Source organism: Chiloscyllium plagiosum, chromosome 1 (genome assembly GCF_004010195.1).
Source record: "Chiloscyllium plagiosum isolate BGI_BamShark_2017 chromosome 1, ASM401019v2, whole genome shotgun sequence".
In the NCBI taxonomy this organism is placed as follows: Eukaryota; Metazoa; Chordata; class Chondrichthyes; order Orectolobiformes; family Hemiscylliidae; genus Chiloscyllium; species Chiloscyllium plagiosum.
Window position 1 is genome coordinate 39,683,911 of NC_057710.1, and position 25,477 is coordinate 39,709,387.

Sequence of the window (25,477 nt, forward strand, 5' to 3'; positions counted from 1 at the left end):
GCAGTAGCCTACCATGGGGAACGTTATCAAACGCCTTACTAAAATCCATATATACCACATCTACCGCTTTCCCCTCATCAACCTCCTTCGTCACCTTTTCAAAGAATTCAATAAGGTTTGTGAGGCACGACTTGCCCTTCACAAAACCATGCTGACTATCCTTGATCACATTATTCCTATCCAGATGTGCATAAATCCTATCCCTTACAATTCTCTCTAAGACTTTGCCCACAACAGAAGTGAGACTCACCGGCCTATAGTTACTAGGGTTATCCCTACTCCCCTTTTTGAACAAGGGAACCACATTTGCTATCCTCCAGTCTTCTGGGACTACTCCTGTAGACAAAGAGGACATAAAAATCAAGGCCAATGGCTCTGCAATCTCCTCCCTTGCTTCCCAGAGAATCCTAGGATAAATGCCATCAGGCTCAGGGGACTTATCTATTTTCACCTTTTCCAGGATTTCCAACACCTCTTCTCTACATACCTCAAAGCCATCCATTCTACTTAAGTGCAAGGTGTCCTTTTTGCACCTGCCCTGAAAGAGATCTCAATGATCCAGGTATCTGAATTCCTCCCTACCGCACTGCTGTTTAGCCATGCATTCAACTGTATATTTTTTCTATTTCTCACCTTACTAGCATGTGGCACCTGGAGTACTCTTGAGACTACAACCCCAGAGGTCCAGCTTTTTAACTGCCTACTTAACTGCCTTTGCAGGACCCCATCTCCTTCCAGCCTGTGTTGTTAATACCACTGTGGACCAGAAGCTCTGGCTGCTCACCCTCCAAAATATCATGTGCATGCTTAGAGACATGCCTGATCCTGGCACTAGGGAGGCAAGACAACATCCTGGAATCTTGCTCGAGGCCACAGAAATGCTATCTGTGTTCCTGACTATAGAGTCCCCTATCACTACTGCTCACTCTTTGGATTATGGGAGTAAACCTTCACAGACACAGGGAGAATGTGTAAACTCCACACAGTAACCCAAGGCTGGAATCGAACTTGGGTCCCTGGCGCTGTGAGGCAGCAGTGCTAACCACTGAGCCACCATGCTGACCCAATTTAATCCATAATTGTGTCTTTTTGCCTGTCTGTTTTTTGTGAAAGTTTGGTACTAGAATCAAAAAAGATTTGGTTTAATCATAGACATTAGTTTATGTTGTGGTTCAACTTTACTCTGCTAAAGCTACAGTATTATAAATAAATTGTTAAATTATCTTGTTTATGCTATAAACCTGATGTATGGTATTAGTTATTCATAGACTCTGGTACTGATTTATCAACAAGTCTAGATATGAACCATTGGGGTCAATTTTGAGGAGTTATTGAACATTTTAATTTTACTGTATTATAAAGAGAGGGATAAGGAGACTGATTTAATTTGCTGTATGCCTCCGTTGTCATAACACTACTCATGCATTCAATCTGGTATCAGATTGAACAAACACCTAGATCATTGGGATTTGATATCTATCCTTCAAGGGTATGAGGGTACTGGTCTGTTACCATTGCTATATCCTTCAAACAGTCCTCGAAACTGTTCTTAAATGTGATTTCTGCTTCACTCACGAACAGCATTAGTGTGTTCTCCACAGCCTCAACATTGCTTTAAAATAAGTTGTTTGTGCTATTCTCTATCTTAACTCTATCATATTTGATCCTGTAGGTGCCTTGTTTTAAGCTATTCTCAACTTCACCTACTTAACAGCTAATAATTTTAACAGTTCTAACAAATGATCCATGTAATCTCAACTGACCTGGAGAAGATGGTGCTACTCTTGTGTTGCTGAGAAATAATACACTTCTGGGGATGCTTTTCATCTTGTATGCATCAGGATAATTTGCAACAAGCACCAACGCAAAGAGAAAATGCTGTATGAGAAGAGTGCTGATTGGTTAGAACATGAACTGTGATTGCTAGAAGCATGATCAGGGTAATTTGTCAGTTAGGTGATGACTGGCAGTTAACTACCAGCTTTGTTTAAATTTAAAGCAGGTAGATTGACTCTGATTAGTTGAAGCATTTTCCTTAGAAATGAACCAGAGAAGGGCTGTAGTTGAAACAAGCATAATGTGTGTTTGTGTTCTTTCCTTCTGCAAAGAACAGGACACTATATATTAATATGTGCAGTTTCCAGTGTGTAAAAGTGTGCCAAACAGTGAGCTGTCAAAAATCTTTGGTAAATGTGCCTTTTTTTCAACAACTCCTGTTCTGTACTACCAAATGGCTATTTGGTCCTAACTATGAAACATTTCTTCATATATCTCTCTTCTCATTCCAGACATAACCTTTGTACTATCTCATTTGCCTCTCTTTTGCCTCACTTTTACTATGGTATGAAATCCTGAACTGTACAGAGTGCCAACTCTGATCTTATTAAGTTTTCATACTAATATACCATTACATTTTGGCTTACATATTGTCTGTTACTTCCTTTAACATTGAATATTCTATTAGCTTTGTTTAATGGCCTCTTAAGATCCTGCTTTAAAATTCATATGAACTTGAGTTCCCAAATCCCAACACTATTCTGCATCATCCAAAATATGATGATTACTTATTTTCTTAACCAGATAGGCCATGCCATGCTTCCTGAAGTTGGCATCCTTCTGCCACTTTTTAAATTTTTATTAATAACATCCTGCTTACAACTAGTTGGGTTGAGTTTCCTACTGAACATGTATTCCTCCTGTGACCTTTTATGTTTTACATGTTCTCTTTGTTCATTATCAATCTTGATCAATCTTCTTTCTCATAGCTTTTGTTCTCCCCCTTCTCTCAATCTTTAACTTAGCATCTATTACTAATGCATGCCTAACTGAATGGCTCATCTCATTTTTCCCATCAACTTTCATCCCCACCCAACTCACCTCCATGAGCTGAGTTTTTTTTAATGCAACTGCACTTACTATTGGAAAAATTTTGTGAAACTTGAAAGGCTTCAGGAAAGACTCACAAGGATGTTGCCAGGGTTGAAGGGTTTGAGCTTAATGGAGAGGCTGAATAGGTTGGCGCTATTTTCCCTGGTGTCAGAGGCTGCAGAGTGACCTTATAAACGTTAATAAAATCATAAAGGGCATGGAAGGGTGAATAGTCAAAGTCTTTTTCCCAGGTTAGGGGAGTCCAAAACTAGAAGGCATATGTTTACAGTGAGAGGGAAAGATTTAAAACGGACCTAAGGGGTAACCTTTTCACCCAGAGTATGGTGTGTGTATGGAATGACCTACCAGAGGTAATGGTGGAAGTGGGCTCAATTGCACCATTTAAAAGGCATCTGGATGGGTACATGAATAGGAAGGGTTTAGAGGGACATGGGCCAAATGTTGGCAAATGGGACTAGATTAATTTAGGATATCTGGTCAGTGTGGTTAAGTTGGACTGAAGGGTCTGTTTCTGTGCTGTGCCATATGCCAGTTCACATTTGTTGGTAACAATTTACTCTGGGTATTACTGCTCAGGTCTGTTATCCTAAGTTCCTCCGATCTACACATGGTCATCATTCCCTCTTTTATGACAGCCAGCTCCTGACCACTCAGTGTGTAAACACCCACTGAAGCCTGGATTTTCTTCCTTGAAGCAGATAATGGGAATGGGAAAATTCCCAGTTTTGCCAGCTTGCCTCAGGCGAAAGTGTCTGCAAAGACAGAATCTTCATTGGGTGGTCAAATCTAGTTGATGGCATGTTGAGGCTTGATTTGGAGATGCCGGTGTTGGACTGGGTGTACAAAGTTAAAAATCACACAACACCAAGTTATAGTCCAACAGGTTTAATTGGAAGCACACTAGCTTTTGAAGCACTGCTCCTTCATCAGGTGATTGTGTGATGAAGGAGCAGTGCTCCGAAAGCTAGTGGGCTTCCAACTAAACTTGTTGGACTATAACCTGGTGTTGTGTGATTTTTAACTATGTTGAGGCTTGTTGTTTAAAAGACACGCTTCAGTTCTCTGAATCGTCTTCTCGGATATAATGAATTAAGTAAATGCAAAAGTAAGGGGCTCTAGCCCTCACCCCTTAAACCTCTTTGCCCCCCTACTCTTTGCTTCCTAACCCCATCCATCAAAACAAACTTGCTCATTGAAGAAAATATTCCACAATTAATGTTTGGTGTTGTGGCTGCTTTAGTCACTAACTTACAAAGTTCCAGATTTAGGGCCCACTCTAAGGCTTGTGCATTAAAAAGAAGACTGTTTTTATAACATAATGGAAAGTTATGAATGAATGTCTGCTTTGTTTTTACATCAGTTTTTCTTTACATATCTTATTCAACTCAGTGAAAATCTAGGCTGCAAAGCTTCCTCCTGAAATGCCTGTGCCCCTCTGATACATACATTTGTCTCCAATCTTGCCTTGTGTCATGGGATCTTGAGTTCAGGTAATTTCAGTGAAAGCATTTCATAGAACATAGAACATAGAAGAATACAGCGCAGTACAGGCCCTTCGGCCCTCGATGTTGCGCCGATCCAAGCCCACCTAACCTACACTAGCCCACTGTCCTCCATATGCCTATCCAATGCCCGCTTAAATGCCCATAATGAGGGAGAGTCCACCACTGCTGCTGGCAGGGCATTCCATGAACTCACAACTCGCTGAGTAAAGAACCTACCCCTAACATCTGTCCTATACCTACCCCCCCTTAATTTAAAGCTATGCCCCCTTGTAATAGCTGACTCCATACGTGGAAAAAGATTCTCACTGTCGACCCTATCTAAACCCCTAATCATCTTGTACACCTCTATCAAGTCACCCTTAAGATTGGTTCATTAGTGTGTATGTCTAGACCCAGAAACCATCACAGATTTTAAAAAAATGTTTCACTCTTATTAAAGTATTAGTTAAAAGCAGGAATAACTGAAATTGGCAAAATAAGCTTCCAGACGCTGGAAAAGTACGAATCATCCGAAAATTTCATTTTTGGGGGTTAGTAAATGTCCAATCATTGATCAGTTATTGTTGTGCCCCACCAATGTTATTTTTTTGGTTCATTAGTTTATTCCGACTTGTTTGATGATTTTGTAAGGCTTTATAAAGGAAAACTATATTGTGTCTAAAAGATGCTTTCTGTCGTTATGCTTTAATAATAAAGATTTTTTTTGTACAGAATGACTAGCTGTGTGTTTAAAATGAGGGTTTTTTTTCCACTGGACAGATGAACACTGCAACAATAGGCAGCATGCTTTCGTGTTTTGCCTATTACGAAGTTCAAAGAAGAACCCTGCTATGCAATATTTTATGCTTTTTTGCTTTCATAAAAAAAGAGGATGGTGGGAGGTTGCAAGAGGCTTTGAAAATGTTTGTAGCATATGCCACCAAACTGGTGGACATGCAGCTTTCCAGAGACATCTTGAATGCTCTGTACACTGTTTATTAATAGGACAAATTATAGCAGGTCAGTCTTGACTGACTCTTCCAACTGAACACATGAAACCTGATCCTTGGATTTATGATGTCAGCTTTCTTAATTCTTATCCTCTATTTAATTTTTGAAATAGTTTGAGCATGCTAAAACATAAACAATATGCATATAATCCAAAATGAAGCCACTTCAGAAATACAAAGTGCGATCATCAAGACAATTGGTTCCTAAACGTTTTAGCACCATGTTGTTTAAGTTAAAAATGTATACAGCCAATATAATTGAGTCATCAGAAATTACTTTGAATATGGTGAGCATTCTTTGCTCCGCGATTACATTTCAACATTTTCTCATTTATTGTTTTAATTAAATAGAATGGGGGAATGAATTGGGTCATTTCAAACTTTCCAAAGCAAGTACCTTTAAAGCAGTCTGCATAATCATTATCAGAACATAATTCCTGTTTGCTTTTTATCTGACCATAAAAATGATTGAAAATGTTATCAAGAATTAATTCAGATCCTTGGACTTTTGTGATACCTTTTTAAAGAAATTTGGAAGAAAAACTGAAATGGTCAAGTATGATCAGTGATGGCTACTTTAGATGACTTTCTACTTGGAGTTTGCACATTTTCTCCATCTCTGTATGGGTTTTGTCTGGGTGCTCTAGTTTCCTGTCGCAGTCCAAAGATGTGCAGATTAACTGGATTGCCCATGGCAAATGCAGGATTACAGGATAGGTTTGGGGGGTGAGGTGGTGGAGGTGGGATGCTCTTCCGAGGGTTAGTATTAACTCAATGGGCTGAATGGCCTGCTTCTACACTGTAGGGATTCTATAATTACATGCAAAGTAGAATTTCACAGATTGTAATTTATTAATCATATTATTTTAAATTTATTTTTAGAAATGCCAACTGAGCGATATTGTGCCAGCAAGTTATTTAGAAAAATATATACTTATAGTACTTTTATATTGCTTTGATACAGCTAGTTATACTTTTAGAGCCATTGTATATATCCTGATGAGACTAATAGAACAGAACTGCTTTGCATTTTTAAGTTGTTTGAGTCAAAAGGTGTGGCACTGGAAAAGCACAGCAGGTCAGGCAGCATCCAAGGAGCAGGAGAGTTTACGTTTCAGTCATTCGCCTTTCATCAGGAATGCAGAGGGAAAGAGGGAAGTTAGGTGGGATGGCGATAGGTGGGAGGTAATTGTGGAAAACACAGCAGGTCATTTCCCTTGTGTGGTGCCACCATTAAATATTCTGTACATGTAGATTCTATTCTGCAATTTCATTCAAGATAATGCTTTAAGTAGAACTGAATAGGTCATTATCTCTTCATATGGGGCAATCTAGAAAGAAAGGTGATAGTTTTAGGATAAGCAGTAGCAGATTTAAAACAGAGATGACAAAGAATTATTTCTTTCAAAGTGTCATGAATCTATGGAAGTCATTGTCCCAGAGTATGATGGTTACTGAGCAGAGGTATTAAGTAAATTTAAGGAGGAGGTGGATAGCTGTTTAATCAGTAATAGGTTGAAGGGTTATGGAAAGCAGGTAGGAAAGTGGAATTGAAACCAAGATGAGATCAGCCATGTTCGTATTGAATGGCAGCGCAAGCCAAAAGTGTTGAATTGTCTACTCCTGCTCCTACGTGTTAGGTCATAGAGATGTACAGAACAGAAATAGACACTTGGGTCCAACTCATCCATGCTGACCAGATATCCCAACCTAATCTAGTCCCATTTGCCAGCACTTGGCCCATACCCCTCTAATTCCTTCCTATTCATATACACATCCAGATGCCTTTTAAATGTTGCAATTGTACCAACCTCCACCACTTCCTCTGGCAGCTCATTTCATTCATTCACCACCTTTTGCGTGAAAAAGTTGCCCTTAGATCCCTTTTATATCTTTCCCCTCTCACCCTAAAACAATGCCCTCTAGTTCTGGACTCCCCCGCCCCAGCGAAAAGACTGTCTATTTACCTTATCCAGATTTTGTAAACCTCTATAAGGTCACCCCTCAGCCTCTGACACTCCAGGAAAAATAGCCTCAGCCCATTCAGCCTCTCTGTATACCTCAAATCCGCCAAACCAGGCAACATCCTTGTAAATCTTTTCTGAACTCTTTCAAGTTACACAGCATCCTTCCGATAGTCCTTATAAAAGAGTTTTAATTGCAATCTGCCTTTGAATTATTGTTGGCTTGAATATCTCTTTAAAGTCTAAATTATGCTACTGTGCTAAAAATTTGCATATTCACCTCTAACCTTCAATTAAAATCTCAGTCAGTTTTTACAACTTATGACCAATTCTTTAATGTATTCCTATAATATTTTCAGTCCAAACTAAAATAAAAGAAATTGTGAATTTGAAATAGCAGAAAATACTGATCATAAATAGCAGGTTTAAGATCTTTAATATTTTTAGGTGCTAGCTTTAAGATAGAGTCATATAGTCTTGCGGCACTGAAGCAAATCCTTTGGTCCAACAAGTCTGCACCAACCATACATCCCAATCTGGCCTCGTCCCATTTACCAGCATTTGGCCCATATCCCTCTAAACCCTTCCTATTCATATATCGATCCAGATGCCTTTTAAATGTTGTAATTGTACCAGTCTCCATCACCTCCTCTGGCAGCTTATTCGAGATATGCACCATCATCTGCAAGAAGAGGTTACCCCTCGGTTCCTTTTTAAGTCTTTCCTAAGGTATTAGAACATTGTGATTTTTTAATCTATCTGATACACATGAGAATAATTCTGCTAGTTAAGCAAGAGTTGCAACTTCTGTTAACCTTGGTATTTAATGTTCAATTTTTGAAGGATTTATTGTTCAAAATACATAACATAGCTATTAGATATGAATTGATATGACCAGAGAAAATACTTTTGAAGAATATTATTCTTAAATAGTTAATAAAGTGTTGTAAACAAAATAGTGTTTTAATATTCTGGTTGTCAGAGATGAACATGATATTTTCAATCAAACGCTTTAATTTGTTAATATGCCCCTTTCGGGTGTTAAGCAGATGAGCTGTATTTTGATATGCGTAATTACTGGACGTGTAGGTGATGTCGAGTCCCTCAAAATTCTCATCACACTGCCTTGTAGCAGTCCATTATTTTCAAACTGTTTAACTGATTTAGTTGACCATGAAATGGCATTATAAACTGACAATCTTTTCACCCTTAGTTTCTCAATGTGTTTTCTTTCTCCCTCTCTCCCTCCCCTTTGATCCTGTTTAGCATAACAATGGGACTGCCGCTCAGCCCAGCAGCTGACTCTGCCCGCTCAGCACGTCATGCTCTTTCACTTATTGCTACAGCCAGACCACCAGCTTTCATAACTACTATTGCACGTGAGGTGAGTCATTGTGCTGTGTCCCGCAAACTACAGCTATTAATCAGTAATTTCATACCCCATTTTTCATTGGCAATCCTGTGAGCCCACTTGGAAAACGTGTTGTTCTAACTGAGATTTTTCTTTAAATCTTGCATTGTTTTCTGCAAAAGCAGTTTGATAACATACTTAGTTTATGATTTGGAGATGCCGGTGTTGGACTGGGGTGTACAAAGTTAAAAATCACACAACACCAGGTTACAGTCCAACAGGTTTAATTGGAAGCACACTAGCTCCGAAAGCTAGTATGCTTCCAATTAAACCTGTTGGACTATAACCTGGTGTTGTGTGATTTTTATACTTAGCTTAGAATCATATGTTAGTTTTTAGGCCCTTTTATTATTTTAGCTTCCGAAATAGAATTAGAAAATAGTCTTTTTGATACAAATATTATTGGGTTATCTTTGCACCAGTAGTTATGCATTGAAATAAGGGAAACACAGTGGAAACATTTGAATAGTTCCTGGTTATTACTTGCACAAATTTTGAATGCAGTAAAGATGACAAAACAAAACTGGAAATATAACATAATTAAATAAACAATTAAATAAACACTGAACGTTGCCTTTGAATTAAAAGTCATTCCCACATTTTGAAAATATAACTTTAAGCTTGTTTCAGTATTGCAGCATTAGCTAATCATTTATCAGTTCAAGTTCCATGTATAATCAGTGTATTTTGCTTGATAATCTACTTTTGCTAGGAGGTGAATTTAACAAACTGTGATATAATCCAAGATGTACAACAGATTGCACTGTGAGAAGGTTGCCATCATCTACCCATATATCTGTCTCTACACATTTCTGCAATAATGATTTTGGGTTGAAATAAAATCTTATTTTCTGAGTTTACCAGATATTAATCAATTATTTTTAATTGAAAGTTCAATTTCATCTCAAATATACCATTTCCTGGCAATTCATCTAAATGTTATCTTAAATCACTGACATGAACTTGATTGCTTAAAAATTCATCCTTGTAAAATCCACTAATGTGATTATGATGCATTTTCATTCCTCCTCAATATCTCTACAGCCTTTGAGGCAGTGAATGTTCACGCCCATCCTCTTCTCAAGGCTTTCCTTCATAGTTCATCTCCGTGGGAATGCCCTTCCTTGATTCATTCCTCCCTAAATCCATCCATTTCCTTGTCTTTCTTTAAACCCATTCAACTATGACCAATATTAGGAGAGTGATCAAATCTTCACCAAAATTATGAACACAGAGTCAAGGATGGGTTCAACCTGTACGTTGTGAGAATAATGCTTAAAATGTATATGTTACTGTTATTTTTTGTTCAAAGTGCAATTCCTGTTTCGTAATCATGGAAATTTGATGTGATAATCAGCTTTATTCTATCACACAATTCCAGGTTATAGTCCAACAGGTTTATTTGGAAGCACTAGCTTTCGGAGCACTGCTCCTTAATCAAGTGGTTATGGAGTATAAGATCCGGACACAGAATTTATAGCAAAAGTTTATAGTGAGATGTAACTGAAATTATATATTGAAAAAGACTTTGATTGTTTGCTACGTCTCTCATCTTTTAGAATGGGCATGTTAGTTTCAATTCTTTTGTATGTAAATCCCAGAACTTTTTAAAAGTTATATTCTCAAGTGAACTTTAACAATAGGTGTCATGTTGGCCCAGATGATGCATTGAAGGTGTGAGGTGCCCTGTGTGAGGCTGTCTCTGCTTCAATGTTCAGACTGATTCTGATCTAAAAAAGGGACTTACAGAATCTTACATGGATTCATGCAGTTTTTGAGCAAAATAAAATGTAATTCTGCAAGTACAAATTCACCCCACAAACTTGTGTGTGTGTGGGTGTTTGTGTGCAGGGGGTATGAATGTCTGTGAGAAGAGTGTGATGTGTATGCGTGTGAGTGTAAAGGGCTATAAGTCTGTGCCAGTGTGTGTGTGTGATGCAGTGGGGTCACCTGTAGTGTGACATGAACCTAAAGTTCCACTTGAGGCCATCCCCATGGCTACCGAACTTGGCTATCAGCCTCTGCTTGGCTGCTTTGTGTTGTTATCTGTCCTGAAGTCCGCCTTCGGAGGACGGTCACCTCAAGGTCCGAGGTCGAATGTCCCAGACCACTGAAATGTTCTCCGACTGGGAGGGAACACTCCAGCCTGTTGGTTGTTGTGCAGTGTCCATTCATCCATTGCCATAGCCTCTGCTCAGTCTCACCAATGTACCATGCTCAAGTTTGTGGGGTGAATTTGTACTTGCAGAATTATATTTTGTTTTGCTCAAAAGCTGCATGAATTCATGTAAGCTTCTGTAAATCCCTTTTTTAGAATCAGTCTGAACATTGGGGCACAGACAGCCTCACACAGGGCACCTCACATCTTCAGTGTATTATCTGGGCCAACATGGCACCTATTGTTAAAGTTCACTTGAGAATGTAACTTTAAGAAAGTTCTGGTATTTACATACAAAAGAACTGGAACCAACATGCCCTTTCTAAAAATGAAAGACTTAACAAACAATCCAGGTCTTTTTCAGTATATAATTTCAGTTACATCACACTGCAAACTTTTGCTATAAACTCTGTGTCCTACGATCTTATACTCCACAACCACCTGATGAAGGAGCAGTGCTCCAAAAGCCAGTGCTTCCAAATAAACCTGTTGAACTATAAATTGGTGTTGTGTGATTTTTAACTTTGTACATCCCAGTCCAATACCGGCACTTCCAAATCACAGCTTTATTCTAGATTTCCCATTTACAATATGCATCACTCATTAATTATCAGGTAACAATCTGTCCTTCCCTTTGAATTCAAGACATTGTTCTGAATCGTCAGGGAAAACCCAAGGAGTTGTACTCAATACTGTTAATGCAAAACCAGAAGGTGATAATCCTGTTATGTCCTGAAAGATGAGTCTCAGCAAAAATCATTAATATGAGACATCATAAAATGCTTATAACACAGAATTAAAAATCACACAACACCAGGTCATAATCCAGCAGGTTTATTTAGAAGTGCTAGCTTTCGGAGCGCTGCTCCTTCAACAGGTAGCTGTGGAGCAGGATCATAAGACACAGCAAAAGATAACAGTGTCATCTTTGATATAAATTCTGTACTTTATGATCATGCTCTACAGCGACCTGATGAAGGAGCTACGCTCCGAAACCTAGAACTTCCAAATAAACCTGTTGGACTGTGATTTATCAACCCCTTCCTTCTGCCAATAGAGAATATGTTTGTTCCTAATATCTTTCCAAAGATGGGCAACAGAAAACACCCAGTCCTGTCATGGCAACTCTGTTGTTCCTTAGCTCCAAACAAATTAATTCTGTCCTTGTTTCCAGTAGGAAATCATTCTTTATTCTATACAGTAATATTATCCTTAGTCAATACTTCACCCCTCTTTCATTCTTTCCTTTGTCTCATTCCTAATATTTTCTAGCCAGGATTATTTACTACACTATCCTTCTCTTTCTTTGAGCCAGATCTTTGGTATTGTCAAAGCATCATATTCCCACATGCCTACAGTGCACCAGCCTTATTCACCATATCCTATGCATGCACACAAATGCACAAGAAATCAATTTAGGCCTTATTGGCCAATTTAGGCATTTCCTCTTAATCATCCCATTCCTCATATTTCATACTGTAATGCTCCCTCTCTCGTGTTTTTTCTCTTTAATGTTAGCTCCTGGTTTCCATGTCTCTTCCATGTTAGTTTAAATCTTCCCCTGTACCCCTAGCAAATCATCGTACAATGATATTTGTTCCAGCTCTGCCTAGGTGTGACCTGTCTGGCCTGTTATCTCCCTCAGAACCAGTCTCAGTATCCAGGAAGGAGTTATTTCCAATGAGCACAGTTGATGATCAATGAATAACTCAATAGTGGTGATTTGCCATTCAGAGTAAACCTGAAATGGTTAATAATTTAATTTTAGCATTCACAGAATATGGGCTGAGGAGTGTATTGTGGTTTTTACATAGCATACTGATGGAGTGTCTGAATTGCACTTTCGCACTGCAGCTATTCAACAGGATAGCTTACTACAATTTTAATCAGCTGAGCAGTCCTGCTTAGGGTACCTAATTTGGGGTGAAAACTGTCTTCTGGGATATTTTGGAATGACCACCTTTTGATTTAGTGAACATTTGATTATCGTGATCACTTTAGTACCTGTCCAAATCAATCACAGTAACTAGATTCCACTATATCTCAACATTCTATTAGCTCTTCTAATTGATTCACCATTTTCCCAAGGCATTGGAAGTGATGAGTCTATTGCTATTCCCAGGTCCCTTTCAAAATCTCTTTCTGCTAATTCACATATATTTTTCCAGCAATCTATTACTTCAGACTTTGATACTGTAATATCATTGTTACATTCGTGGATATAATTCATTGACTAATAATCCAGATGGGTTAAAATCCCACCATGGCAGCTAAGGAATTAAAGTTCTGTTGATTAAATAAATAAAATAGAATTAAAGTTCAGTATCAGTAATGGTGAGCATAAATTTATTGGATTTCTGTAAATGTCCATTTGGTACATTCATGTCCGTTAGGGGAGGAAATTTGCTTTCCCTATCCATTTTAGGCTTGTATATTACTGCAAGTCTGCTGCAGCATTGTTGATTCTGAATTCTTCCTTGATGTGGCCTAACAAGCTGCTCAGAATCAAACTACCCATCAGCAGTTCGAGAAGATTGCTCACCACCACCTTTTTCGAGGGCACTTCATGGTGAGTAATAAAAGTTTAGCCTCAGAAGCGATGTTCAGTTCTCATGACACAACTTTCAAAAAGTTAAACTTTATTTACTATTTGTCAGCCTCATTGCAAAACCATTTAAACACTTCACTCTCCATTTTAAAAGAGTCAACATGCTAACATGTTTGATATCAGATCATTAATTTGGATCGCACATCTGATTTCCAAATGCTGACTGCCAGCTGCAGTGCCACTAACTGTACCACCATGCTGGCATGACTTTATATGTTCTTAATGATGTTCTCTCATATTTTAAAATCTATTTTTTGAACCAACACCACCTTATCTGATCTGGTGTTATACCCTGTTTTATTGCATTGTCATTCTTGTTACCTTGTAATCCACAAGGTCCTCCAAGTAACAGTGAAATAACTGACCAATTAAATAATTTCAGTGTTATTGACTGAAGGACAAATATTAATAAAGACAATGAGCAAATTCTCCTGCTCTCTTTGTATAATGTTGTGGGTTATTTGAAAGACAATACCTTGAACAGTACAGCATTTCCTCAGAACGACATGGGTAGGTCAGCTGAGATTATATAACCTAAACCCATGGAGAACACTCACTCTCATTCAGACATGCTCGATAAATGTTAGGTTTACTTAATGCCCACTACGTATCCTTCTTGTAGTATATGGTTTCATTTTGGCCAGAGACTCATAACAAGAATTTGTGTTTGAATATTGTCTTTTACACATTGAAACATCCAAAGGCACATTACAGGTGGTTTATCAAACAAAATTTGTCACTGTTGGATTAGGAGTTATTAGGGTAGCTTCTTGAACCTCAAGGTTTTAAGGACTGTGTTAAAAATAGTTGTGACATGGACAAGCAGAGAAGATTTAGGAATGCAGTCCAGAACTAAAAGCTAGGCGTCTGAAGGCATTGTTCTTCATGATTATTGATTCTTGTCAGCATCCATTTGTTAACTGAGTCATTTTTTGTGTCTTTAGATTTTGTGATCAAATCAGTTTTCATATTTGAGTCATAAAGTCATAGAGTTATACAGCATGGAAACCGAGCCTTCGGTCCAACTTGCCGACCAGATATCCTCAACTGAACAAGTCCCATTTGCCAGCAAATGGCCCATATCCTTCTCAACCCTTCCATTCATGTACCAATGCCGAGGCCTTCTAAATAATGTAATTGATCCCACCTCCACCACATCCTCTGGCAACTCATTCCATACACATACCACCCTCTGAGTGGAAAATGTTGCCCGTCAATTCCTTTTTTTAATTTTTCCCCTCTCACCTTAAACCTGTGCCCTTAGTTTTGGACTCCCCTACCCTGGGAAAAAGATCTTGGCTATTCTCCTTATTTATGCCCCTCGCGATTCTATAAACCTTTATAAAGACACCCCTCAGCCTCCAGGGAAAAAAGCCCCAGTTTATTCAGCCCTCCAACTCTGGCAACATTCTTGTAAATCTTCTCTAAACCCTTTCAAGTTTCACAACATCCTTCTTAGAGCAGGGCGACCTAAAGTGCATGTAGCATTCCAAAAGTGGCCTCATCAATGTCCTGTACAGGACCAACATGACCTCCCAATTCCAATACTCTATGTACTGACCAATAAAGGCAAGCATACCAAACAGCTGCTTCACTATCCTGTCTATCTGCAACTCCTACCTTTCTCTTCTTTTCTGATTTCTGTTTCTTTGGCTAAGCTTAATAAATTTGCATCATCTGATTAACATGTCACTGCATCAAGAACAAAGAACATTACAGCATAGGAACAGGCCTTTCGGCCCTCCAAGCCTGCACCGATAAATTTGTTTTCTCACGATTTCACCAAAAGGCAGAGCCATTTTTTTTAAAGGAAACCTTATATTGAAGTTAGAAATTCTGTATTTACTTCTATCTTCATAATTTTGTCCTTGACCTCATCTCTTTCTTCTGCATTGAAACTTGAAAGTCATTCCTTCATTATATCCAGGCTTCCCTATTCTCACACCTTGTGGAAACTTGTCACACTCTTCCCTCCATAGCTTTGTATTGATGCAAAATCTTGTGTCCCACTTGTCCTCATCACTGTATCCCAATTATCCATCACCCTTCTATTTGTTCACCCCAGTTGGCTATCAGTTAAGCAGCACCTCAACTTCAAAATTCCCTCACACCCCTTGTTTTCAAGTCTCTGCATAACCATGTCCTCCTCTCTCTCTATAAAATTCAGCCTGCCAACCTTCCAAAATGCCTGCACTTCTCAAATTCCAGTCTCTTGAGTATCTTGTATTAGCTGCCCAGTCCTTGGGCTTTGAAATTTACTCCCTAAACCACTCTGCCTCTCAATCTCACTTTCTTCCTTTCAGACAATCCTTAAAAACTACCTTTTTGTCTGAGGTTTTGGTCTTCTGCTTTAGTTATTTTCTCTTGGTTCTTCATGTCATATTATCTTTAAAGATACAAAAATGAATGTTTTAGGATTTTATTATTATGTTAAATTTGCTGTTTAAATGCCAAGTTATTAAGAAAAATCAATTGTTACTATCTAATGTAACTTTGTTTTAGGGAAACATAATTAACACCGGGATATTGTGAAATGTATATTCATTGGTATTTAATTCTTTTAAAATAGATCATTTAGATTTTTTTAATCTTGATTCTAATGTTTTGATTACTCTTTGCATGATTCCTTTGTAGGTCCATAGGCACACAGCTTTAGCAGCCAATACACAGTCTCAACCCAATGTGCACACCAGCATCTTGGCTCGCGCAAAGAGTGAAATTCTGCGGGTGATTGAGATACTTATCGAGAAAATGCCAACAGATGTAGTTGACCTTCTTGTTGAGGTAAGCAGTTTTGTTTGGATATTTTCAAGGCTGATACAATAACTGAGTTGAGTGCATTGGTAGTCACTAGGGACAATGCGACGGGTAAGCTGAAAGATGGATAAACCACCCAGACCAGATTGACTACCCTCCCCAGAGTTCTGAAGGAGAAAGCTGAGGAGATTGTAGAGGCATTGGTGGTGATCTTTCAAGTATTACTGGAGTTAAGGAGGGCCCCAGTTGGGTCAGCACGGCTTTATCAAGGAGATGTCATGGCTGACAAATCTGTTAAAATTCTTTGAGAAGGTTAGTCAAAGGGAGCCAGTGGATGTGATTTATTTCAATTTCCAGAAGACTTTGTCAAAGTGTCTCATAAGAGGCTGCTAAGTAAGATAAGAGCCCACGGTGTTACGGGCAAGGTACTGGCATAGAGGACACTGGCAAAAGGCAGAGTAGGGATAAAGGAGTCTTTTTCAGGGGTCAGTGTTGGGACCACAACTATTCGCATTATATTTAATGATCTGGACAAAGAAACAGAGGACATTATTCCTACATTTTTAGGTGACACAAAGATAGTTGGAGGGGCAGGTCATGTTGAGGGTGTGGGGAGACTTCGGAAGTAGTGGAACAGGTTACAAGAGTGGGCAAAGAAGTGATATGGAATACAATGTGGGAAAGTGTGAGATTATAGACTTTGATAGGGAGAACAAAGGTGTAGACTATTCTCTTAACAGGGAAAGGCTTTAGAAAATCTGAAGCATAAGGGACTAAAGAGTCCTAGTTCAGGATTCTCTTAAGGTTAACATGCAGGTTCAGTTGGCAGTTACAAAGGCAAATGCAATATTAGCATTCATTTCAAGAAGGCTAAAATACAAGAGTAGAAATGTACTACTGAGGCTGTAAAAGGCTCTAGTCAGACCACATTGGAATATTATGAGCAGTTTTGAGCCTTGTATCTAAGAAAGGATTTGCTGGCCTTGGAGGCGACCAGAGGAGGTTACAGAATAGTGGGGTGAAGGTTGAGGAGCTGAAAAATGTGTTGCTGGAAAAGCGCAGCAGGTCAGGCAGCATCCAAGGAACAGGAGAATCGCCGTTTCGGGCATAAGCCCTGAAGAAGGGCTTATGCCCGAAAGCTCAATTCTCCTGCACCTTGGATGCTGCCTGACCTGCTGCGTTTTTCCAGCAACACATTTTTCAGCTCTGATCTCCAGCATCTGTAGTCCTCACTTTCTCCTGAAGGTTGAGGACTCTGGATCTGTACTTGATAGAGTTTGGAAGATGGGGATCTTGTTAAAACTTACAGATATTGGGAGGCCTTGATAGAGTGGACATGGAGAGGATGTTTCAATTAGTAGGAGAGACTAGGACCTGAGGGCACAGCATGAGAGTGAATTGAGATGAAGAGGATTTTCTTCAACCAGAGGGTGGTTAATCTGTGGAACTCATTGCCTCAAAGGGCTGTAGAGGCTGAGTCATTGAGTATGTTTGAGACAGAGATAGGTTCTTGATTCATAAGAAGACCAAGGTTTACAGGAAGAAGGCAGGAGAATGAGGTTGAGAAGCACATCGGCCATGATCGAGTGGAGGGGCAAACCCAGTGGGACAAATGGCCTAATTGTAATCTGATACTTTATAGTCTTATGGTCTTAGTTTTTCAAATGAATCAGAAATTATAATGTTTTCAAAGCTACTGGTTTTCAGAGTTTTGGAAACAAAAGGAAATTGAGTGATGCCTTGTGAGGGTGAGATAAACCTCTTAAGAAAAAGCACAAACCTCATGGAATTAGTGGACTCCTCTTAATTGCAAAATTCTAATGTTTTAAGCTTGATATGTTTCCATTTTATGAGGGGTTTTTTTTTCTTTTTTAAATGTGTTCTTTTTATTTTAATAACTTTGCATATTGCAGTTTTTACAGCTGACTTTTGGAATAGATAAGGGAGATATTTAAGTTATTTGGATTTCAAGACTGCGTTTGATAATAAGTTAGTGAGCAATGTTAAAGAACATGGCATTCTGGGAAATATACTGGCATGGGTTGAGAATTAGTTGACATACAGAAAACAAACAGTGGGAATAAATGGGTCTTTTTCTGAGTGCCAGGCAATAACTAATGGGGTACCCATCTGTGCTTTGGCCCCAGTTGTTCACAATATGCATAAATGACTTGGATGATAGAACTTTGTGCAATATTTCCAAATTTGCTGAAGATCCAAAACTGAGCGGGATTGTGAGTTGAGAGGAGGATGCAAAGAGGCTTCAAGTTGATTTGGACAAGTTAAATGAGAGAGCAAACATATAGCAGATGCATTACCATGGCTAACCTGTCTTCCAGTCTTTCATAAGAAAGTGTAAAACTTCCAATTTAGTATGGTGTAATGCCATGAGTTTGTGCACTCGTTTAATTTCTCCAGATCATCTTGAAGCCTCCCTGCATCCTGTTTCTCATACTGAAGTGTATTATTTAAATGCTGATCCATTGAGAAGCGTGGATGTGCAAAGGGATCTGACTGTCCTTGTAATTTAGTCAAAGTAGCCAGGCAGGTATAGTAAGCAATTAAGAAAGCAAAAGATGTATTGGCCTTCACTGCAAGAGGATTTGAGTTCAGAAGTAGGGATGTCTTACTGCAGATATACAGGAACAAAAACAGAAATGCTGTAAAAGCTGAACAGGCAGCATCTGTGGAGAGAATTCAGACTTAATGATTTGTGTCGTGTGACCCTTCCTCAGAAGCAAATAAACAGGCCTTGCTGAGACCACACCTGGAATTTTGCAAGCAGTTTGGCTTTCCCTATCCAAGCAAGTTAAAAATCACTCAACAGAGTTGAACTATAACCTGGTGTTGCGTGATTTTAAACTTTGAGATGGATTGAGAGTGTGTTGCTGGAAAAGCATGTCAGGTCAGGCAGCATCCGAGGAGCAGGAAAATCAACGTTTCAGGCCAGAGCCCTTCATCAGGAATGAAGCTGGGAGCCTCGGGGGTGGAGAGATAAATGCTTTTAAATGATTTTAAACTTTGTCCACTCTAGTCCAACACCAGCACCTCCATATCATTTCTCAGAAAGCATATACTTGCCATAGGGGGTTGACAATGGAGATTCACTAAGTTGATACCAGGGATGACAGAACTGCACCATAAGGAGAGATTAGTTTGATTAGGCCTATATGCATTAGAGATTTTTTTTTAAATTAATTTGCAGGATGAAGGAGTTGCTGGCTAGGTGAGTATTTGTTGCCTGTCCCAAGTTTCCCAGTGGGCAGTTAAGAGTCAACACTTTGCTGTGGGTCTGGAGTCACATGCAGGCCAGACTAGGTAAGGTTGGCAGTTTCTTTCCCTAAAGGACATTAGTGATCCAGATGAGCATTTCCTGACAATTAGCAATGGTTTCATGGTCATTAGAACTCTTAACTACAGATTTTTAATTGAATTCAAATTCCACGGCAGGATTCAAATCCAGGTCTCCAGAATAATACCTGGGTCTCAGGATTAACTGTCCAGCAATAATACCACTAGGCCATTGCCTCCCCTGCTGCCTCACAGTGCCAGAGACCCAGGTTCAATTCCCGCCTCGGGCGACTCTCTGTGTGGAGTTTGCACATTCTCCCCGTGTCTGCGTGGGTTTCCTCCAGGTGCTCCGGTTTCCTCACACAATCCAAAAATGTGCAGGTTAGGTGAGTTGGCCGTGCTAAATTGCCCGTAGTGTTAGGTGAAAGGGTAAATGTAGGGGAATGGGTCTGGGTGGGTTGCGCTTCGGCGGGTCAGTATGGACTTGTTGGGCCTAAGGGCCTGTTTCCACACTGTAAGTAATCTAATCTAAAAAAACATTTAATAATGCAGAGAGGCTGTTTTCTCTCTTTGGGGAGTATAGAACCAGGGAACACAGTCTGAATATTCAGGGTGAACCATGTCGGACTTAGATGAGGAGAAATATTATCACTCAAAGGGTAGTGAACGTGTGGAATTCTCTTCAAGCAAAGGCTATGGAAGCCAAGTAACTGAATATATTCAAGAAACTGGTAGATATATTTCTACATATTAAAGGTATTGAGATAGAGGATCAACCATGATCATATTGAATGGCAGGACAGGCTCAAGAGGCTGAATGGCCGACACCTTCTTTCTCTCTCTGTTTCTATGGTTCCCATACATCAGGGAGTAGGCCAACAGACATCTTGGCAACATCTGTCTGATCAGTCTAAGTTGTGTTTAACTTCAGTCGAAGCGTAGGCATCTTTTCTGTCACAGGAGTTATTCTTTTGTCAGAAAAGAGGATATTCTCCCTCAATGTTTTCGATCTGGTAAGTTTTATATTCCGCATTAATGCTGTATTTAGTTCTGACCTCAATTGCACAGTTGCCCTGTTTGATGATAGAGTCTGTGGAAAGTGAACTGGGATGTCTGCAGTAGATAGGCGCAAACTGCCATTGAACAGAGCCTACTCTTCCTGAAAACAATGCAACCATTTTGTTTGACTTCTTAAACTGGCTACCACCAATATGTGTTCCATCGAACACCCGCAAATCCTTCCCTCCTGCTAGAGGTCAGAAAGTGAACAGTTTATTGAAGAATGCAGGAAGAATGAAGACTCCAATGTGACGTAATTCTCCTCAAACCCTTTGTGAAAAATGCCTGGTGGTTAGCAAAGGACGCTCACTTCACACACTAAGCTAGAACTTTTAGAAACTCCTATGCTACCTGTAATTAACTGAGCAACAACTACAACACTGTCAACACTGATACGGTCATTTCACAATCTTATTAAACTCAACGGTATAGGTCAACAAGGAAAATAAGTGGACAGCAGGAACAGTCCTTATGGCAACATGTCAGAACAGACAGACTTGTCAAATCATTCCACATAAAGACAGTACCAATATTCTAACATATGCCATGATTGGCAAACCAGTAGGAATTTACCCAGATTTCCTACAAATATTCAGATGATACAAAGGAAATGGCTAACAAAGCTGTTTACTAACATCCATAACATAGACTCTATTCTAAACATGCCACACCAATCCAAGATGGTGGCCATTGCAAGCTAGGGAAGCCACTCAACAAACCACACAGCACAAACCACCCATTCAGCCTCTCCCTATAGCTGATCCACTTGAGGAAATTGGAAATAAAAAGTATTTTTGGATGTGTTGAACTTCAAAGTGACCTGGGTGTCCTTGTTCACGAGTTGATAGAAGTTAACATGCAGGCTCAGCAAGCAATTAAAAAGACAAATGACATGCTAACAGTTACTACAGAGTGATTTGAGTACCAGAGTATAGAGCCTGGGCGAGACCTGGACTGTTGTGCACAGTCTGAGTCTTCTAACATACAGAGTCATTGAGATTTAGAGCACTGAAACAGACCCTTTGGTCCAATTTTTCCATGTTAACCATATATCCTAAACTAATCCAGACCCATTTGCCAGCATTTGGCCTACATCCCTCTAAACCTTTCCTATTCATGTACTTGTGTGCACCCAGTATATGGAAAAAGTGAGGACTGCAGATGCTGGAGATCAGAGCTGAAAAATGTGTTGCTGGAAAAGCGCAGCAGTTCAGGCAGCATCCAAGGAATTGATGTTTTGGGTATAAGCTTATGCCCGAAACGTCGATTCCTTGGATGCAGCCTGACCTGCTGCGCTTTTCCAGCAACACATTTTTTGCACCCAGTATGTGTCCTCCTTATTCTTCCAAACAAAATGCATTATCCTCTCGCTTAACTTTATTCAAATTCATTAGTTTCTCATATGTCCATTCTGCAATTGTATTCATGTAATTTATGGAAACAGTACTACTAAACAACAAAGTTGGAGAAAACATTATTATGTATCTAGTCATGTTAAAATTAGTGGACAACTGTGATATTGTTCATGATCATCTGGGATTGGAAACAGTATTTGATCCTTAGTTACCCAAAACAAATTCTGACCTTAATAATTGCATATTTCCCAGTAATGTAATTAAACACACCTATAGTGGGAAGTTGTCTTTTGGGTGTTTGGGTTCTAGTTTTTGAAATCTGACAGATTAAAGCCACAGTCATTGTAAAGGCCTGAGGTTGGTTTGTAGTTAGAAATACTATCAGTTTGTACAACCTCATCATATGTGGCATGAATCTCATTCTAATCCATATTAACATTTCTTTCCTACAGATTAGCTTGTGGATGCTATTGCCAAGTGGTAGTATATGCATATTAAAGAGGAGAGCCTGGTATGCCATCCATGGCGAAACCCAAGGCATTAGTCCGTGTTTTCAGTGGAGTAGGTACTTTGGTACCATATTTAAGCATGAGGTTTTAAATATAAAATAGTGCTGGCAACAAATATCATGCAAAGTTTCACACGAGTTTTGATTAAGGTTTGAGAACTTGGAAGTGGCCAAGTTGTCTAATGGCAAGGAACCTGCTGAAGCTGATTAAATTCTACACTTATGGATTAAACTCACTTTCCATACCCAACTCTTCCAGTATTGTATCACTCCCTTCAATATTCCTTGACCTCAGTTAAAGGTTTGTACCATCTAATCAAAATGGAATTTGTCTTCCTCAGTTGCTAAAAACCTTTTAAGGACTAGCAATATTTTATGTAAATCAAAATTGTGTATGACTTGAAAGATACTTGAAATTGATGAATACCTATTCTTTTAGTAGCGACTGGAATGGTGCTGGTATTATATGTCCTATAAATTGTGAAATATGCTAGGAAAAAGTGAGGACTGGAGATCAGAGTCGAGAGCGTGGTGCTGGAAAAGCACAGCAGGTCACGCAGCACCCGAGGAGTCGGAGAGTCGGCGTTTCAGGCATAAGCCTTTCATCAGGAAGCTGTGAAATATGGCAACTGCACGTGTTAGTGACTGAAAAGCTAAATATTGAATCTTGGGACAAATGCTAGTCAAATGAACTGCTGTGTTGAGGATAATGTATAGTTCTCAATTGTTGTTATGATGAACTATTCAGGCATATTCTGTCACATTTTTGATTTCAGCTTTGTAGATGGTGAAGAGGCAGAGAGAATACGTATATATAGAGCAATAGAGACTCGGAAAAGACAAATAATAAAATACCTGGAGTGTTCATTTTCATTGATGAAATACTGGGTGTCCTTATTTACTATTTCAGGTTATGGACATCATCATGTATTGCCTCGAAGGATCTTCGGTTAAGAAAAAGGGACTTCAGGAATGTTTCCCTTCAATTTGTCGGTGAGTGAACATAGGTTGCTATTGTACTGCAAATTTATTATGCACATGATGGTGAACATCTGATTTAAAGTCTGGCCTGATACAAAACCAGTGTGCTGAGAGTCCCTTTCCAATGTGGGTTCAAAGTTTGAGCTTAGGTTGTTTCTACAATACAATTACTCCACTAGCACATGTTGCTTATAAGAGTGGAGTTTAAATGATGTTTTTCAGGAATAGAGACAATAGACTAAGTCAAATGGTGCAGTTCATCAAATAACAAACATTTCACCCTCCCCCTAAAGGAAACTTCTGTTGTGTCTAGTACAACCTTAAAGTGCAGTGTAGATAACAATTATTGCTGGAATGAAGGTGGTTTATGTAGAATGTTCATAGATTCATAGAATCCCAACAGTGCAGTTGGAGGCCATTTGGCCCATTGGGTTTGCACAAACCTGAGAGTGATCTACAGTTGCCACCCTAACCCCACCCCCCCCCCCCCCCCCCCCGTAACCCCACATTTAGCATGGCTAATCCACCTAACCTGCACATCTTTAGACTATGGCTGGAAACCAGACCACCTGGAGGAAACCCAAACTCTGTACAAGGCTAGAATGGAACCCAGGTACCTAATGGTGTAAGTCTGCAGTGCTACTCAATGTGCCACCCAAAAAACGAATGACTTTGGAGAAGAGCCCTGTAAGGGCTGCTATACAGCCAGATAATTTGACGTAGAAACAAAGATGATAGGAACAGGAGTAGATCATTTGACCCCTTGAATCTGTCCTGCTATTCAATTCCATCACAGCTGATCATCAAACTTAATACCCGAATTCTATCCTCCCCCCTTATCCATCGATCCTTTTAACCACAAGAGCTATATCTACCTTTTTTTTTTGAAAACATGTATTTTGGCATCAACCACAGGCTCACCACCCCTGGTTTTGAACTGCCCCTACTATCAGGAACATCCTTCCTACATCTAAACTGTCTAGTACTGTTAGAATTTTATAAATTTCTATGAGATCACCCCTTATTCTTCTAAACTCCAATGAATAAAATTTTAATCAACTCAATCTCTGCTCATATATCAAAAAACAGTCCTGCCATTTCTGGAATCAACTTGATAAACTTTCAATGCACTCCACCACAACAAGGACAACCTTCCTCAGATGCAGTATTCCAGGCTGAGCGTCACTAATGCTTTGCGTAATTGCCGCAAAACATCCTTGTTCCTGCACTTGAACCCCCTTACTTTGAAGGCAAACACCCAGTTTGCTACCTTTACTGATTACTGGACCGACACATGTTTTATGGTAATGAGAATAAGAGAGTTTAAGTGATTCATTCATTCAAATGGTGTTCTTTGCTAATAGTTGTCCAAACCCTAAATATTCATCTCGACCTAACTGGGAAGAGTGAATCTATAATTGTGCCCTCCTGTTCCATAAGCTGTCACAAATGTAGAACTACATGAAATCCCAAAAGGACCACCAAAATGTCCAACTTTTCTGACTAATTGCTACCGAGCAAAATCAATTTACACCAGACTTTACCAGTGATAGTAACTAACTATTTATTGTAGTACACAGCTTTTACAAAAATCACAGAAAATGAAGGATTTCTCATCTATTACTCTGCAACTTTAAATTCTATCCTTTCAAAAATATCCCAAATGCATACACACTCAATCATGATTAAGGGAAACCAAAAACAAACAAAAAGGACAGAAAGGGTAAATGAATTTTTGAAGATCAAATGTTCCAGACCACAAGATGGAAAGTTATTTCCTCAGTCCTTTTGATTTAACAATGATGGCACACTGTTGTCTGGAGAATATTAGTTGTACTTCAGTTCAGTTGTTCATCAAGTGGACCTAGGTCTTTTCTTGTTTTTGAATTCTTTCTTTTCAGCTTTTTAGTTTGTCTGTATGTTTCCCAGAGTGAGAGAGAAATTGATGTTTTCTGTTGGTGGGGTCTGGATTTTTTCCCTCTCTGTTAATCCTGGCACTTTT

At 39.2% G+C, this 25,477-nt stretch overlaps 1 protein-coding gene across 5 annotated transcripts in view; it reads left to right on the forward strand.

Moving 5' to 3' along the window:
• LOC122540110 (WD repeat-containing protein 7) overlaps positions 1–25,477 on the forward strand; it is a 674,231-nt gene that overhangs the window by 515,432 nt on the left and 133,322 nt on the right. For all 5 annotated transcript variants that reach the window (XM_043675451.1, XM_043675605.1, XM_043675690.1 and 2 more), the window contains 3 exons: positions 8,614–8,731; positions 16,159–16,308; positions 23,405–23,487. In XM_043675451.1, the coding sequence (XP_043531386.1) occupies positions 8,614–8,731; positions 16,159–16,308; positions 23,405–23,487 (351 nt within the window). The remainder of the gene's footprint in view (positions 1–8,613; positions 8,732–16,158; positions 16,309–23,404; positions 23,488–25,477) is intronic.